At 44.2% G+C, this 18157-nt stretch overlaps 1 protein-coding gene across 1 annotated transcript; it reads right to left on the reverse strand.

Annotated features, from left to right (window-relative positions):
- Positions 1-12348: 12348 nt before the first annotated feature.
- On the reverse strand, positions 12349-16443 carry LOC126540472 (uncharacterized). Its single transcript, XM_050187289.3, has 4 exons — positions 16340-16443; positions 15746-15802; positions 14891-15030; positions 12349-12711 (listed from the first exon to the last, which is right to left on the reverse strand). Exons 2-4 carry the CDS (start codon positions 15795-15797, stop codon positions 12385-12387), a joined length of 519 nt encoding a protein of 172 aa, XP_050043246.1. The 5' UTR covers positions 15798-15802; positions 16340-16443; the 3' UTR covers positions 12349-12384.
- Between the last annotated feature and the right edge of the window lie 1714 nt (positions 16444-18157).

Genomic DNA, 18157 nt, shown 5'->3' on the forward strand with positions numbered 1-18157 from the left:
TCTAAATAAACCACGAAACTTTAATGCTATGGGTGTCCGAAGGATGTTTTCAACGGGACGTCCCATACCGGAATTATTTGGAACACACACAATCCAACAGGTAGTGCGTGATCATATCCCGGAGTGTTCAGTCTCTTCCACGGCTGCCTTCAGCGTACGCTCTTCCGAAAAGGCAGCATACCAGCCAGCAACATGAAGCTGCTGCACTCAGGATCAGGGTTTCAACTCAGACGATAAATAAAGAAGTCTCAACAAACAACCTAAACTGCACAAGCATATTAAGAGGAAACGTCACAAAGCGATAGGCAGAGCGCCGGCACAGCTTCGAATTACCACGCATTACCACCAACCGCAAGGCGTAACTGAATCAATCATCTCGTACGCTCCTACGCTCTCCGAACATGTCGAGAAAGCCGAGTACTGCAACCTCTGCAACGGATGCAAACGCTGCCGTAGAACAGAGTGGTGACTGCCTTTACCCCGTCGAATCTCCACTGTCAGTTGTTACGTTTCGCCTACGACGCGCGGTGTAGCCGGCGCGGATGCAACGGACGTCGGGGCTTCGTTCAAAGCGCTGGACATTTTGGCCCGTTCAGCGCCGCCGATACGCCTCCCCGCCAAGCGCGTCCAGGCGTGTTTCAGTGCCACGTGTCTTCGTGTGTGCGTGTGTGTGTATGTGCCCACGCTTGTCAAAGCGCGGCAGCCGGGGAGAGGAGCTCCCCAAGTGTGAAGCGAGGAGGTCTGACAGGCGCCAGCTTGGCGATGCGTCACTACACTCGTCTCAACGTGTCTCTCAGTCTGTCCGTACCCGCCGTCACGTGGTCTCGTCACGAGGCCTTCCTTCTTGCCCTCAACTGCGAAAGTATAAGAGCAGCTGCCCCCGGACGCCAAGAGAGAGGCTCCGATTTCATCCGTTGAGTTACGTGCTCTCCCGTCTCTCCACTTCGGTCGACCTGACCGCGCGCTCTTTTGCGATGCTAGAATAAAGAAGTTGTTCTGTTACCAGTCGACTCATGCTTTGCCGAGACCTTCGGATGCTTCCAGTGCCCCAGGCCGCCAGGCCAACGCTACCCTTGGGGCTTGCGACCCATTTGCAACAACGGGCGTCAGCGCTGAGTTTGCAACAACTCGTGCCAGCGGTGCGATTCCAACACAGTCGCAGACAAGCTTCACGCTGATTTGCGCGTAGTCGGTCACATGACTTAACGCCGCCCTTTTATTGGATCGCTTCGCCCTTCTTTCTAGGCGGGAAATGCCTGAAGGTATAGGCGTCCCGCCCTCAGGCTTCGCGTTTTCTCTGAATGTGCTAGTTGTGCCGAGCGCTCATGAGTTCCAGCGTGAATGTTACTCAGTTCCAGGTGAACGTTTTGATTTTGCGCTTTGGAGCTTCATCTCCGCGGCGCCTGTACGGCTTACGCCTATCAATAAGTAATTGACAGTTCATGAAGTCAGTATTTTTATATTAGCAACTCTGCAATGCTTTCGACTAAAATGTCGTTATGTCTGCGCGTAGTCAAATTACGGGCATTGTACATCACTATGGTTTGCGGCGACGGTAACATCAATCGGCAATTGACCATCCGTTGTGCTTCGTTTGGTCGCGTCGTACAACTTTTGTGAAAACTTTCGAGCTTACTTTGTCCTTTATTGTTTCTGAACAGTGCTGAGATCCGCCAAAAGGAACTTTTTAAATGCGAAAATTTACAACCGCTAACTCCCGTGTAGTCTACAGGATGGGCCCGCGAGAGTTATCGTTGTGGCTTTCCTGAACAGTTGTGAATAATAACAAAACTGTTATTAATAATAATAAGTATTCTCGCACTGTCCGGAAGAGCCTTGCTTGAGCGATCGTTTTCTTTGCCGTACACTTTGAATGTGGTACAATTGCGTTTCTTTAAATAACGAAACTTTTGGGCCATTGTGAAAGTGCTCCTCATTTATACGCTCTCGGGTGCATGCTAGTATGATGGTGAGGTCAAACTTACGTCCCAGCTGTCTGTAATGATCGAAACGTTTCCAGTTTTTATTGCTGCTTCTCACGTTGTCGTATTTTTAGTAATAGAGTCCCGCCCACAGCACCCGCATATTGATGGGGGCGAAATAAGAAAACACCAGTGTACTTAGATTTAGGTGCACGTTAGGAACCCAAGATGGTCCAAATTATTCCGGAGTCTCCCACTATAGCATGCCTCATAAGCAGATCGTGGTTTTGGCACGGAAAACACAACAATTTATTTTTCAGTCACGGAGAACGGTTGTCTCTGTTCACTGTTAAATAAATTTCGGTCAGGTGATTCACCATGTCGCTTAAGCTTGGTTTGCCGTTGGACTTTTGTTTGCGTAACTTCGATTGCGAGAGCAATCGTAAAACCGCGGAAAGCCCGATAACGCAACTATTTTAGGCATTTGTATTTCTATCGCAGCACCTCTCACACAGGGCGGTTGACAACCCGTGTTCCTTCAGTTTCTTTCCCCTCGCATTTGCTATCATTTGGGCCAGCATGTGTGCTGACGTGTGCGCGACGCACAGAACAAGATTAGAAGACTGTTGCATCCCCATATTGTCATTGTCGACATTAGCCTGACCCTTTTTATTATTGCGAAAGAAATTGCAGGGACACTCCTGACGAAATTCCGTTGATGCTGACATGCGCCGCGGTGGGTTGTGGCTTCGTGAGCGCTGTTACCGCGCAGCTATAGCGTGGAAGGTCGCGTAAAATTCGCTCTGGAAACGTACTGTAGCTGCAAGCAGCAAGAAGCGATAGCTTGTGGCTACTACCTCTCTTTATCACGCCAGCTTTTCTACCGCGGGAATACCATCAGTGAGAGTCATTCATGTTTGGCTTTGCGCCCGACACGAAGTTTGTTAATTTAACAAGCGAATGTTTACTGTAATGTATAATGCCGACGACATGTACAGCTGCTTAATTATTGCTTTCTGGTAATTTGCGGTCAAAATCACTGCTTCGCTTTTTGGACGAAACAGCAATTTTTTACTGTTATCAGCTCGATTGACAAAGTTACGCTGAAGTAGAGACTAGAAGAGTTCCTTCCATCTTTGCACAGAGGTGAAATTATTACAACGTCTTGTCTGATGACTGTACCTCAGAAAGTTTGTAGAACGCATCACGAAAGCAAAGGTGCTGCCAGAACCAACAGATTGCTGTTAAAATTGCAGGTTGTTAACATGCACATGGTGGATAGTAAGTTTCGTACATATTTCTAACACGTTTTTCTTGCATAATTTACTACCATGATGTGTTGCTACCGTCAGCCTGGGGTCACTTTGGGTCGAACATCATTCTTCGCTGATGATCACCACAGAAAGAAGCCCATGATAATCTGCCAACTTTCTTTGTACCTCTTATCTTAGCAGTGCACTTTTGTGTCTGCGGCCACTCGAACCAATTCTGGAAGATGATTAGTAAATTCTGTAGCGTACCCGAGATCTCTTCTGTTCTGCATTGCAACCATGGCTGAAAGGCTTCACCCAGCGATTGGTAACTTTCCTATGGGCCGATGTACCTGTAAATTCCGGGTTAATTTTTGTTTCTTTCATTGTTGAAGCAAGTTCACAGAAATGTCCCGCTAAATTTCTTAGTTCATGCGAACTGCATTGTAACTGTCTGAGACCGCTGAAGCCAGCCTGCAGCGAGCTTGAGGAAAAATATTTAGTCGCCAAGATACCTTCGATAATCCTAGAAGTAGGTGTATCTGCTGCCATAAAAAAACAGCCACACTTTGCCTCTGGTAATTTCCATTGAGGTGGTATGATACCCGCGAATTTTAAAGGTGAACTCGTGTCTGTGTGTGAGCGCTGAAGCTAGCCCAAACAAATTTTGTTTTAAATTTTGATACGGGTGAACTCATACAATGGATTTTTGTGTCTATGACTGCTGAAGCGAGCATGCTGCAAGCCTTTAATTAATTGTGTAGTCGCCAAGGTACGTGTAGCGGCTTCAGCAATATTTGGCTGCGACCATAAAAGGTGGCATTCAGCTTATGTTTATTTTCTTAGAGGTATTCGAGCCTGTGAACACTTAGGGTGAATTTGTGTCTGTGACCACTCAAGTACAGCAAGTATCTTGCAACTTTTGGTACCCGTGAAATCCGTTTGGTTTTGTGCTGAAGCGAGAGTCTTATCCTTGCTTTTGTACCTGTGAATTCTCCAGTAATGTTCGTGTCTGCAACTGCTTAAGTGATCCTTTAGTAATTTTATTAAAGCCCAATGTGTCTATCAAACTTTTTCAACATTAATTGTGCTAAAGCACTGAAACTGAAGCAGGCCCACAGAAAATCTGGTGTGGCTTCTGTCACGGCTAACACGGCTGTGAACTTTCCAGCGTATATTGCGTTTATGTGCCTGCGACCACAGAAGTGAGGCGGCCCGGAGTAGACATTCTACTAACTTCCGTTATACCCCTCACCTCGGCAGAGTGCTTTTGAATTTCTTTTACTGCCCGAGGTGCGTCTGCAAAATATTAGCTCAACTGAAATGGTATTGTCACTGTATGAAAGTGTCCGTGTCCGTGAAAGTGACCTTTACAATTTCTTATGGAGGCGGAGCGCATTTTCTCTGTAAATGGATTATCATACATCACCTTTTTGTGTCTATATATGATCACTGAGCTAGTCTCAAGAAAATTTGCTAAAGTCTGTTGTAGTTGCGACATCTTTAGCATAACTCGTCTTAGTGTGTGTTACCGCTAAATATGGCCTAGAGAAAGGCTCTGGTAACATAAAGTGGCTAACATATCTGAACTGTTCAGCAAATTTTGAATTGATGGGCCTGCAACAACGAATGTGAACCCGCAGCAAGCCTCATTATAACTTCCGTAGTTCCTTCCAAATTCCCCTCCGAATTCCTAAATTTTTTGCTACGCCAAGTGGGTTTATAAGCACTTTAATTCATATGAACTTTTGCTAACTATTGTGCGTTATAAATAGGTCATAATGGCTGAACTTGCATGATGAAATTATTGTTTTTTTTTGTTTGCAATGATGTGCTTTACTGAAAACTGCTGCGTGCATTTGAGAGTTGACTTGTGATCTTCCTACAACTGTTTTATTAAATTGAATGCTGTATTTTTTAATGACAATGCGAAATAATTGAGCAGCCTGCAGAATGTACTTCTGTAGCTTCGTCCCTATTAGCACAAGAATGTATAGCTTGCGTGTCTATCGTTTGATGTAATGTACTTTCATCAAGTTGCATGTATTGTATTAGGTTATCGTAACAAGGAATTATGTACGCAATGCTTAGCTTCACTGCAGCCTTCTTTAGCGTGCCTGGGGACGCGGTGGGCTGTATCTCTGCCCTGTCTCTTGGTATTTCAGCTTTTTCACGAGAAAAATGTTTGGCAGCCTTATTGGACCGCTGGAATGTATCTTCGAGAGCCATGCAGTTCGTCTTCATCATTCCCCAGAAGCCAGCACAAAACCAGGCCAAGCTTTGTTGATTGCATGTAATATGCCGCAGGCCTGCTGCACCACTAGGACACATTATGACGAACATCCCTGTTATGTTAATTCGTAATCAATATGGACGTCCTGAGGATATCCTAAATACACAAACGAATGTCCCACGAAAGTCCTTTAGACGATTGGTCACACAAAATGTCCGAGAAGTGTCCTACATCCTGAGAAAAATATTCTGAAGGCCTACTTGGGACTCCACAACAAGAATAATCCATATTTAAACATCACTTGGACGTCCGAATATTCCCTGATGACGTTCGTGGGACGTTTCTATGAACGTCACTTGGCGTGCATGGGACAACCCCATTGATATCCAAGAATCTTAGATATGTACGATAAGATGCTCATATCTAACATATGGAAATTTTAGATATGTCCTAGGGACGTTCGAATGTTTCTTTCTAGATTTCAGCTGTACATCTGTAGGGCGTTGGTGGTCCAATGGGTAGGAACACTCCAGGAGAGATCTTGCTGGAATTTGCGGAAAGGAATATGCTGCGAATAATGAACACCTTCAGGAAGCGTTGAAGTTAAAAGTGAATACGGAAACCCTTAATGGGGAAACAAGCAATGAAATTGATTTCATACTGTCTGCCGATCCCAGCATAGTGCAGGATACAGAAATGATAGGTAGGGTAATGTGGGTAAGTGGGTAAAGAGGGCTAAGATTCACCTCAATTTGAAGACAGAAAGAGTAAAATTGGTCAATAAGAAGCAGTTCAACCTAGAAGCAGTAAGGGTAAAAGCAGATAAATTCAGGCTGGTACTTGCAAACAAATATGCAGCCTTAGAACAAAGAGATGAAGATGACGTATACATAATCAATAAAACCCTAACTAGGCTGTCTTCAGAGGCAGCAATTTAAGTGGGAGGCAAAGCACCAAGGCAACCAGTAGGCAAGCTTTCCCAAGTAACAAAGATCTAGTAAGCAAACTACAAAGAATGAAAGTGTCCAACTCAAAAAATAAGATAGAATTCGTGGAACTGTCAAAACTGATCAACAAGGTGAAACTAAATGATATTCGAAATTATAACGTGACAAAGGCTGAATAAGCCGTAAAAGAGAGATGCAGCCTGAAAAAGTGAGAAGAAAACCTGCCATAGGACTAACGAAGATGCACGCACTGAAAGATAAGCTAGGCAATATCATCACCAGTCTCGAAGGTATAGTAAAAGTAGCGGAAGAATTCTATACTGTCCTATACAGTACCCAGAGTACTCAGAAGAACTCCATTCGAAACAGTAATGAAAAGGATACAAAAACTCCTCCTATAACTAGCGATGAGGTCAGAAGGGCGCGGCAAGAGATGAAACGGAGAAGAGCGGCACTAGAAGATATAATAACAGTCAGTTTAATCAAAGATGGAGGAGACATAACGCTTGGAAAACTGGCAGCTCTCTACGCGAAGTATCTATCGACTGCAAGGATCCTAGAAAACTGTAGGAATGCAAACATTATACTAATACACATAAAGAGAGACGTTAAAGAATTGAAAAATTATAGGCCCATTAGCTTACTCGCTGTATTATATCCAATATTCACGAAGATAATCTCAAATAGAATAAGAGCAACATTGTACTTTAGTCAACCAAGGTAGCAGGGAGGTTTCAGGAAGGAATACTCTACAATGAATCACATATGTTATCAATCAGGTAATCGAGAAATCCGCAGAGTTCATAGATTCAGGTTTTCATAAATTACGGAAAGGCATTTGATTCAGTAGAGATACGCGCAGTCATAGAGGCATTATGTAACCAAGGAGTACAGAGCGCTTACTTAAATATCTGAAGCAAAATTGCAGCGCCGTGGTTTTAAAGCGCAACCGTGGTAGAGAAACGGAAGGCGATATAAGCGTGCGTGGCCATGATAGGCACACGACAAACTGCCTTAAAATATTTAGACTTGAGCGGAAAGCTTCCTTATCAAACGATAGCACGGCAATCAGCATTCGAATACGACGAGAGAAATTATTGAGACGTGGAAAATTCCCATGAATTAAATATGGTTTGCGAGACAAATGCTTGTAAGTATTGAACCTCTTAAAAGATGAGGGGGGAATATGCGCTCACTGAGAGGGCATCGTCGGCACGAGACCACCACCAGGCACCTTACTGAGACGTGGAGGGCTCTGCGGCCGGAAACAAAGCCTCCCCTCTCCGCCGGCCAAGAGGGGGAAACGCGCTTTTCGATCGCTCATGGTTGCGCGGACATAGTATAACTCTAGTGTCTAGGAACAGCTTAACCAGGTGCGGGGGAGGCACGCATAGCGTGGGAAGCTAGCCGCCAGAATACCTATATACCAGAATACCAGATACCAGAATACAGGCCGCCATTGGAATATCAACCTGGCAACGTTTAACGCTAGAACGTTATCTAGTGAGGCGAGTCTAGCAGTGCTATCGGAGGAATTAGAGGGCAGTAAATGGGATATAATAGGGCTCAGTGAAGTTAGGAGGCCAAAAGAAGCATATACAGTGCTAAAAAGCGGGCACATCCTGTTCTACCGGGGCTTAGCAGAGAGACGAGAACTAGGAGTCGGATTCCTGATTAATAAGAACATAGTTGGTAACATACAGGAATTCTATAGCATTAACGAAAGGGTGGCATGTCTTGTTGTGAAACTTAATAAGAGGTACAAAATGAAGGTTGTACAGGTCTACGCCCCTACATCTAGTCATGATGACCAGGAAGTCGAAAGCTTCTATGAAGACGTGGAATCGGCGATGGGTAAAGTCAAAACAAAATACAGTATACTGATGGGCGATTTCAATGCCAGGGTAGGCAAGAAGCAGGCCGGAGACAAGTCAGTGGGGGAATATGGCATAGGCTCTAGGAATAGCAGAGGAGAGTTATTAGTAGAGTTTGCAGAACAGAATAATATGCGGATAATGAATACCTTTTTCCGCAAGCGGGTTGGCCGAAAGTGGACGTGGAGGAGCCCGAATGGTGAGACTAGAAATGAAATCGACTTCATACTCTGCGCGAACCCTGGCATCATACAAGATGTAGACGTGCTCGGCAAGGTGCGCTGCAGTGACCATAGGATGGTAAGAACTCGAATTAGCCTTGACTTGAGGAGGGAACGAAGGAACTGGTACATAAGAAGCCAATCAATGAGTTAGCGGTAAGAGGGAAACTAGAGGAATTCCGGATCAAGCTACAGAACAGGTATTCGGCTTTAACCCAGGAAGAGGACCATAGTGTTGAAGCAATGAACGACAATCTTATAGGCATCATTAAGGAGTGCGCACTAGAAGTCGGTGGTAACGCCGTTAAACAGGAAACCAGTAAGCTATCGCAGGAGACGAAAGATCTGATCAAGAAACGCCAATGTATGAAAGCCTCTAACCCTACAGCTAGAATAGAACTGGCAGAACTTTCTGAGTTAATCAACAAGCGTAAGACAGCGGACATAAGGAACTATAATATGGATAGAATTGAACAGGCTCTCAGGAACGGAGGAAGCCTAAAAGCAGTGAAGAAGAAACTAGGAATAGGCAAGAATCAGATGTGTGCGTTAAGAGACAAAGCCGGCAATATCATTACTAATATGGATGAGATAGTTCAAGTGGCTGAAGAGTTTTATAGAGATTTATACAGTACCAGTAACACCCACGACGATAAGGTGAGCGAGAATAGGCTAGAGGAACTTGAAATCCCACAAGTAACACCGGAAGAGGTAAAGAACGCCTTGTGAGCTATGCAAAGGGGGAAGGCAGCTGGGGAGGATCAGGTAACAGCAGATTTGTTGAAGGATGGTGGGAACACTGTCCTAGAAAGATTGGCCGCCCTATATACACTATGCCTCATGACCTCGAACGTACCGGAATCTTGGAAGAACGCTAACATAATCCTAATCCATAAGAACGGGGACGCCAAAGACTTGAAAAATTATAGACCGATCAGCTTACTGTCCGTTGCCTACAAAGTATTTACTAAGGTAATCGCAAATAGAATCAGGAATACCTTAAATTTCTGTCAACCAAAGGACCAGGCAGGATTCCGTAAAGGCTACTCAACAATAGACCATATTCACACTATCAATCAGGTGATAGAGAAATGTGCGGAATATAACCAACCCTTATATATAGCCTTCATTGATTACGAAAAAGCATTTGATTCAGTCGAAACCTCAGCAGTCATGAAGGCACTACGGAATCAGGGTGTAGATGAGCCATATGTACAGATACTGGAAGATATCTATAGCGGTTCCACAGCCACCGTAATCCTCCACAAAGAAAGCAACAAAATCCCAATAAAGAAAGGCGTCAGACAGGGAGATACGATATCTCCAATGCTATTCACAGCATGTTTACAGGAGGTATTCAGAGACCTGGAGTGGGAAGAATTGGGGATAAAAGTTGATGGAGAATACCTTAGCAACTTGCGATTCGCTGATGATATTGCCTTGCTTAGTAACTCAGGAGACCAATTGCAATGCATGCTCACTGACCTGGAAAGGCAAAGCAGAAGGGTGGGTCTGAAAATTGATCTACAGAAAACTAAAGTAATGTTTAACAGTCTCGGAAGAGAACAGCAGTTTACGATAGATAGCGAGGCACTGGAAGTGGTAAGGGAATACATGTACTTAGGGCAGGTAGTGACCACGGATCCCGTTGAAGTGAATGAAATAACCAGAAGAATAAGAATGGGCTGGGGTGCGTTTGGCAGGCATTCTCAAATCATGAACAGCAGGTTGCCACTATCCCTCAAGAGGAAAGTGTATAACAGCTGTGTCTTACCAGTGCTCACCTACGGGGCAGAAACCTGGAGGCTTACGAAAAGGGTTCTGCTGAAATTGAGGACGACTCAACGAGCTATGGAAAGAAGAATGATCGGTGTAACATTAAGGGATAAGAAAAGAGCAGATTGGGTGAGGGAACAAACGCGGGTAAATGACATCTTAGTTGAAATCAAGAAAAAGAAATGGGCATGGGCCGGACATGTAATGAGGAGGGAAGATAACCGATGGTCATTAAGGGTTACGGACTGGATTCCAAGGGAAGGGAAGCGTAGTAGGGGGCGGCAGAAAGTTAGGTGGGCGGATGACATTAAGACGTTTGCAGGGACAACATGGCCACAATTAGTACCAGAACATGGCCACAACATGGCCACAATTAGTAGTTGGAGAAGTATGGGAGAGGCCTTTGCCCTGCAGTGGGCGTAACTAGGCTTTTGATGATGATGATGATGAGGATGATGATGGTGATGATGATGACTTAAATATCTTGTGAATACCTACAGATATTCCACACCTACCTTAATTCTACACAAGAAAAGTAGGAAGATACCTATAAAGAAAGGGGTCTGACAAGGAGACACAATCTCTCCAGTACTCAAGCTATTAAACTGGGAAGGCTTAGGAGTAAGAATCGATGGCGAGTACATGAGCAACCTTCAGTTTGCTGATGACAATATTCTATTCAGCAACTGAAGACTAGTTGCAACAAATGATTGAGGGCCTTAGCAGAGAGAGTGTAAGAGTGGAGTTGAAGATTAATATGCAGAAGACAAAGATAATGATGAATAACCGGACAAGGGAACACGACTTCAGGATCGCCAGTCAGCCTCTAGAGTCTGTGAAGGAGTACGTTTACCTTGGTCTATTAATCACAGGGAACCCTGGTCATGAGAAGGTAATTCATAGGGGAATAAAAATGTGTTCCATCGCATACAGCAAACGTCAGCTCCTTACTGGGCGGTTGCTATTATCACTGAAAAGGAAGGTGTGGAGTCAATGCATTTCACTGGTGCTGACACATGAGGCAGAGACTTTTAGACTTACAAAGAAGCTTGAAAACAAGTTAAGTATCGCGCAAAGAGCGATGGAACGAAGAATGCTAGGCATAACGTTAAGAGACAGAAAGAGAGCGGTTTGGATCAGAGAGCAAACGGGTATAGCCGATATTGTAATTGACATTAAGAGCAAAAAATGGCGCTCAGCAAGACATGTAATGCGCAGGTTAGATAACCGTTAGACCATTAGGATTGCAGAATGGGTACTAAGAGAAGAGAAGCACAGTAGATGGCGGCAGAAGTGTAGGTGGGGCAGTTAAATTAGGAAATTCGCGGGTGCTAGTTGGAATCAGTTGTCGCGAGACAGGGGTAATTGGAGATCGCAGGGAAAGGCCTTCGTCCTGCAGTGGACATAAAACAGGCTGATGATGATGATGATGATTATGACGATGATGAATGCTAGGGAGAAAGCGTTAGGTGCCCCATGAACCGGCAGATCCGGCGAGCGTTCGGCGTCAACTTCCGATGGTACCAAACGCACGTGACCAAGTGATTTCGTCACGTTGCCGACGCTGCACAAGCTGCGGCTCGCACTGCGAAATCACGCGGTGTCCTGTGACGGCGTCCGATGGACGCCGTAGCCAACGCTCATAAAACTGACTTTGTCGAAATCAAAGATTTTGTTTACCAACGCTGAAAACTGACCTGACTCACTCCCAAAAGTGGATTTGCCTACCCCCCACGTTTCCGTGGCCAACAACCAAAATGGATTTCGCCTTATTAGAAAATTGAACTGATCCATGCTCAAAGCCGTCCTGGCCCACCCCCAAAATTTGTGTGGCCCACACCCCAAAAACTGACTCTGCCCAATATTGTGTTGACGTGCCTAGCCCACTCCCACGATTGACTTGACACACCCCCAAATTTCGGTGGCCCACCCTCAAAATTTGCATTGCCCAATTCAAAAATTGCGTTCACCCAAGTTCCAAACCCACCTGGCCCAATCTGAAAATTGACTTTGCCCAAAGTATCGCGCGGAAGAATCAGAATGCTTTCGCATTTAATGCACGTAAAAAGACTTAAGTGATCATGAAACATTGTGGAATATTAAAGCGACGTTTAACAGCAAGATCTTAAAATGAATATGTATCTCGACTTTTTTATTGTCATCAGTTCTGCAGGTGTTCCAGAGCCTTGCCGATCTTCAGAAATCGCTGTGCTGCTTGCTTGATGATATTGACAAAGAGTTTGATAAAGTTTACGCTCTTCCAATCGGCTTCTTGCAGAGCATAGCCATTCATAACTTTGCTCAACAACTTCGCCATGATCTCAGATGCCTTTTCCTTCAACTTCTCGTTGGCTTCCTTAGCGACCTTCTTGATATTGTCCTTGGCATCCTTATATGCCCCTTTTATGGACGCCTTCGCCTGCTCAGTAGCGTTCTTCACAGCTTCCTTTGCTTTGCTCCAGAGAGCACGCAAGAAGTACTCCTCACTCTGAAATAAAAGGAAACCACGAAGGTATGCAAACACGACAACCACAGTATCGCGGCTGCCTTGAACTTATGTTCTTCAGGAGTATCATTTGACATATACACGCATAGAATTAAAAATGTATGCTTACACCAATATAAAAATTCCCATAAACAACTATATTGGGTAGTATTTTGCTATGGCAAAAACCTTTTAGTGGATCGTTGAAGACTTTGTAAATCACTGTATTTGACATATATACTACACTGCTTTCTATTGGTGGCAACAGTCGGCTTTCTTGACCACTCAAATTCCGTGGAGTGCTGTGTGTGTGCTCTGCGGAATAACGCACAATGGTCGCTCTGCAAAAACCTTAACTTAGCAAATCAGATGCAGCATTCAGAGATTAGTTGCATGAAAAAAGGACACTGCTTGAGGAAGGTAGAATGTGTAAAATGTAAGAGCGCCTCTATTTGTTCCGTAAACACCTTCATTCCACGATTTCTCGAAAAAGTACATACCACATTTTCTCTGCGTTTCAATAACACTGGGAGACGGAAAGCGGGATCGTGTCTTTAATACAGAAACTGTTATGAGTCATGTAAGAGGACGTTACTACCATTTCATTTGCAATACCGCGACTGAAGAAAAAAAATGGAGGACGTTTAAGCTTCGCTCTAGGAGTGGGACGCGATAGCATTCAAAGATCCCTGACTGCTTCTAATGCTTCCCGGCAACTGCAGCATGTGCAACCCTAGTGTTTAACGGGAAACGCTCTCGGCTAACGCTATGCACGAAGGCGGGTTTTCTGGTAGAAATGCGGCTTCTTGCATGGGCCGCGATGCGGCGGAAGCAAGTGCCATCTGGAAGGGTTTCAAGTAAGTGGGCGCGCCGCTCTGCGGACTCCGAGATGTGCACGCGCCAGCGTGCGCAAATGGCGGACGCCGTCGCTTGTCTATTCATTGTAGAAACACTGGAAAAGGAGTTTGAGTTTTCGCGTAACAGCATTATGCTTTCTTGTATATTCAAATTACAATCCGAGAGCTACCACGTCTGTAGGTCGTGTGTAAGTTGTAGTTTGCGATATTTTATACGTATTTTAGCTTGACAAATTTAATTCAATCAATTCCTTGCGTCACATGGAGGGTATGGGTATGCGTGGTTTGAAATTCTTTTGTTCAAAGGATGTCCGACGCCGGACGCCGTAGTTTCTGAGACCCTGGGTTGCTTATGCTATCGCGTTATAAGGCATCAAAATTAGCGCCTTATTGTTCTGTCGTTCCTCTATCAAACTCATTCGAACAGCATTGTAGCGCACTATTTTTGTTTATTTGTCCGGCAGTTGATTGTGCGCCTAGTTTTTTTTTCTTTTTTTACCAACCAACAATTAAACAATGTACACTCCGAGAATGCTCGCGAAATTGCCGCGCGACTCGCCACTCGAGGCACTTTGACGGGCTGCTTTCACGTTCGGTAAAGCACTTTTATATAGCACGTATTGAGCAACAGAAAGCTCTATCAGGAGTTTTTCATGTTGCTCTACAATTTCCTTATTGACACTTTTCATTTGGTAATAATATTGGAGAAGTTGATTAATTAATTACGACGAATTATTTTTACTTAGGCGCAATGCGAAAAAAAAAATATCCTGAGTGTCTACAACCGACGGCAAGCATTACCTTGGTCTTGTCCAGCTACATGGCATCCGCATATATTTAAATTTTGCTGCATGATGGTTGGTACACCCTGTATACCACGAGTAAACGTTTCAATCTTTAATAAAGCACCGTTTTTATGCTATCTTCTGTAACGGATATGTGTTTCAGCTCTAAGAACTGGGTCCCTAAGACGGCCCAAAATCCATAGTAGCTACGCCTACAAATCAAACAAGTGAGGCATTGCCCGAAAAGGAATTTGATAAGCCAAAGACTAGCAACACCGAATGCCCATATTAAACTACCTTTAAGAACAGGCGTGCAACGTGCTAATCAGGGCTTTCCCGGGCTATAGGATGAAGGCTTTTACCACAAAAGCGAATGATTAAAAACCTATTCCCGGTTAGACTTATGAAGCTTCTAACAATCCTACTGTGCTATATGATATCACTTTCACGTAAAAACAAGTATATTGATAGCCGTTGTTGACGCATGCAGAACATTTTCGAATGTGCCAATTTAACCTTACCTCTGTTTTCGCGACTCACCTCAGCGCTAAGTTCTTCGTCCTCAGCTAGCGTCTGTGCCACGTCCAGAAGGATCTCACCGAGTTGAACAGCTTCTTGAGCGGCGCTGTTAAACGCCTCCTCAGGGCGTGAATCTTCTTCGGGAAGCATGTATGCATTTGCTGAAATGGTGGGAGGCACACATGAGTCATGTGTGTGGTCACATTCGTGACTCTGTAAAAACTTCTTTGCTCCTTTTCTTCAAGTGGTTAGATTGCAAAGCAATTTAAGCAACTATAAACTGAACACATATCGGCAACCTGCGGCTTGTGGAGGGCATTGCCTAGTAAAGCAATGCAAGAGATAGCTTGCAAAAAATATGTGCAATTTTTAACAATATTAAAATTGTAATAGATTTTTAACGTTAAAAAGATTAAAATGATCTTCCGCTGCCTAGCAAAGTCCTAGGAGTTTGTGCTTGGTAGTCTACGTCTCAAACTTGTACAGGAATACTCAGGTTATCTTGGCACAGAAGATGCTGATCACGAAAAAGAAATTGCTATAATGGAAACGCGCTGGAATATGTACCAGATCGGTACTACCAAGCCACGTCGGTGTTTTGCCAATGCCCTTTTGCAAAAAAAAAAAAATTACAATGTAGTAATTTTTCTATGCCGTGCAAATTCTGAGGGCATTACAAAAGTGTAAAGTGATGCACTCCTGTACATATGTTGCGCAAGGTGCATTCAGCTATTCTTCATGAATGCATATCTACACCTTGTACTGCATATAATATATATATATATATATATATATATATATATATATATATAGAGAGAGAGAGAGAGAGAGAGAGAGTTTATCGTTCTTGATCTATAGAAGAAACCGTGTACACACCCGTACAGGCGATGAGGCCCACGAGACAAATAGCCGCAATTGTCGCCTTCATGATGACTGCGAGACATGTAAACGAAAGCAAAGTTATCTCACAGGGAAAGAAAGCTTAAGCGTTATTTAGAAATAATTGCTATAAGTGCTTTCAAAAGGAAACTTCTTGAGGCAGCCTTCTTAACTACAATAGATTTACCATTTGGATGTATGTTTAACGTAACATATTTATTTGTATAATAAGATGACCTAACGCTACCAGCGCAGCAACGTAACATTATTTAACACTGCCGTAAAACGGGACCATTCAGTCATTCAGAAGTATATTTATCTTATCGCAGTTTTCTTGTGAGGATTTCCGTTTGTTACTGTGAATAGCTTTAAGTTGAGTCAGGCTCCATCCAGCACGTTACTTCTGCTATTGAGAAAGTAGGTGGCTCTGAAAACGCGACAACACTTATGCCAACTAATATCTTCTTTTCAATTGAAATTAAAAACTTATGGGCCTTTCAGGCAGGCTGCGTTTGGTAGCTGTATTTAGCATGCATCGTAATTCCTACATTGTGACGGAATCCGGAGCGCGGTATGTGCAAGTCCACTTACCCACTCGAGGTGCCCAAGGAAAGCCACCAAGGATCTATGGAGCTCTACTGTGCGGAAGATATGTGAGCCATGCAGCTTTTATACTCTTCAATCTAGATGGCCACTTTTGTTCTGCGTTTTATCGATACAATTGACGAAATCCAACAGCAGCAATGATAGCTGAAGAGGTCACATACAATCGCACATACGCACTAATCTGAAACCGGGGCGTCCGGTTTATTGTTCACTCTAGTAGCAGGCATGACACAGGTCATTCTGATAATACGTCATTGTCACGCAACCAATCACGGCGTTTCTGAATAAACGACCGCTGGAGTTCGATCTGGATCGTACCATACGTTATCGCCTATTTGTTGGCAGCAAGGAAAACTAACCGAATATTTATATTTCTGTTGCTATCGAAGTACTCGGGCAGAATTCACCTAAGGATGAATGTCCATTTTAACACTCTGTCATGATACAAAGTAGCGCAATACCTTATTTCCGCAGCCAAAACACGTCACGTGTGGCGCCTTTATGACTGAACACGCTGCTCCATCAAGCGGCACTTCCTCACAGTTCACGCTAGTGAATATATATTCAGACCAGATTGTCAGAATATAAAAATGGCGCGCTTTTTCTTTTCAGCTGAGCACCGGATACGTCTTTCTTTTTGTCACTAGGGAATGACACACACACCCAGCGACCCGGCTTAACGTCAAAGATGTTTACTGAACAGTGTCAGACACCCAGAGTCAAACACAAAGTACCCTAAGTTGGATCGGCGGTTGGGTCAGAACTTGGTTCCTTCAAAACAACAGCCCCATGTTTTACCCAATGGACAATGGCCACCTAGTGAGTGGAGCTGCCCGTCGATTGACTACCTTAACCCAAATATTCGCAGCATTTCAATCTAATGCATTGTGAATTGATAGCATTAATTGATTTACGTACATCTGCTAAAAATTATGCATATCCCACACACCGTGGGAATCGATGAAAGTGAAGCTTTCTGTGTTGTTCGGTTTATTTGACGATATTTAGCGGTGATGTTGATGGCTCATGTTTAATTTATTCAATGCTACGTCCGACACGAGAGTGGTGAGTTGACGTTGAAGTTTACCTTGCATGCACTACTACTATTCTTCCGCGTAAGTAAACCGAGCACATAGGGGTAGGTGTTTGCTTGAAGCATTTTTGTGTGCCATACTAGATAACCTCTGATGGGGTTGAGAGCATATTCATTGCCACAATGGCACATCGCATCGTGGCAGAAATATCAAAGTTAAATTTTCTATGGGAATGTACGCGCAAAAACGACAATCGGACTTTTAGGCACACCATAGTGGTGGACTGCCGATTATTCTTGAGACCGCGTTCTCTAACGCGCACCTAAATCTTAGTATACGATACTTTTTTATTATTATTTTGCCCCTGCCGATGCGGGATCAGATTCGCATCACCGAGCAATGCCATAGCAGCAAAGCTACGCCTGCCGCCACAGAAGTATTGATTTTATGTGTGACCACTTCCGTAGTGTCTCCTGGGCCCTGCGGTGTGCTTTAATGCGGCTCCGCTTCCGCACGCCCCGCGTAAGTTCCCCGCAGGACAAATTTGAATGGTGTTTATTTTTTCAGAAATAGCCCAAACGTACCGTACTGTACCTCTAACTTAAGATTATCCCGTTTGCCCCAACCACTGGCGCGCCTATAGTAGCAGCGTTTCCTTGATTTCTAACATCACCTTTTCCCAACTCCCCCCCCCCCCCCTTACCTTTATACGGAAACTGCGAGTGAAGAGTGGCATGACTTGTATACACCCGTTTTACGATGCCTCGGT

Source organism: Dermacentor andersoni, chromosome 2 (assembly GCF_023375885.2).
Source record: "Dermacentor andersoni chromosome 2, qqDerAnde1_hic_scaffold, whole genome shotgun sequence".
Taxonomy (NCBI): Eukaryota; Metazoa; Arthropoda; class Arachnida; order Ixodida; family Ixodidae; genus Dermacentor; species Dermacentor andersoni.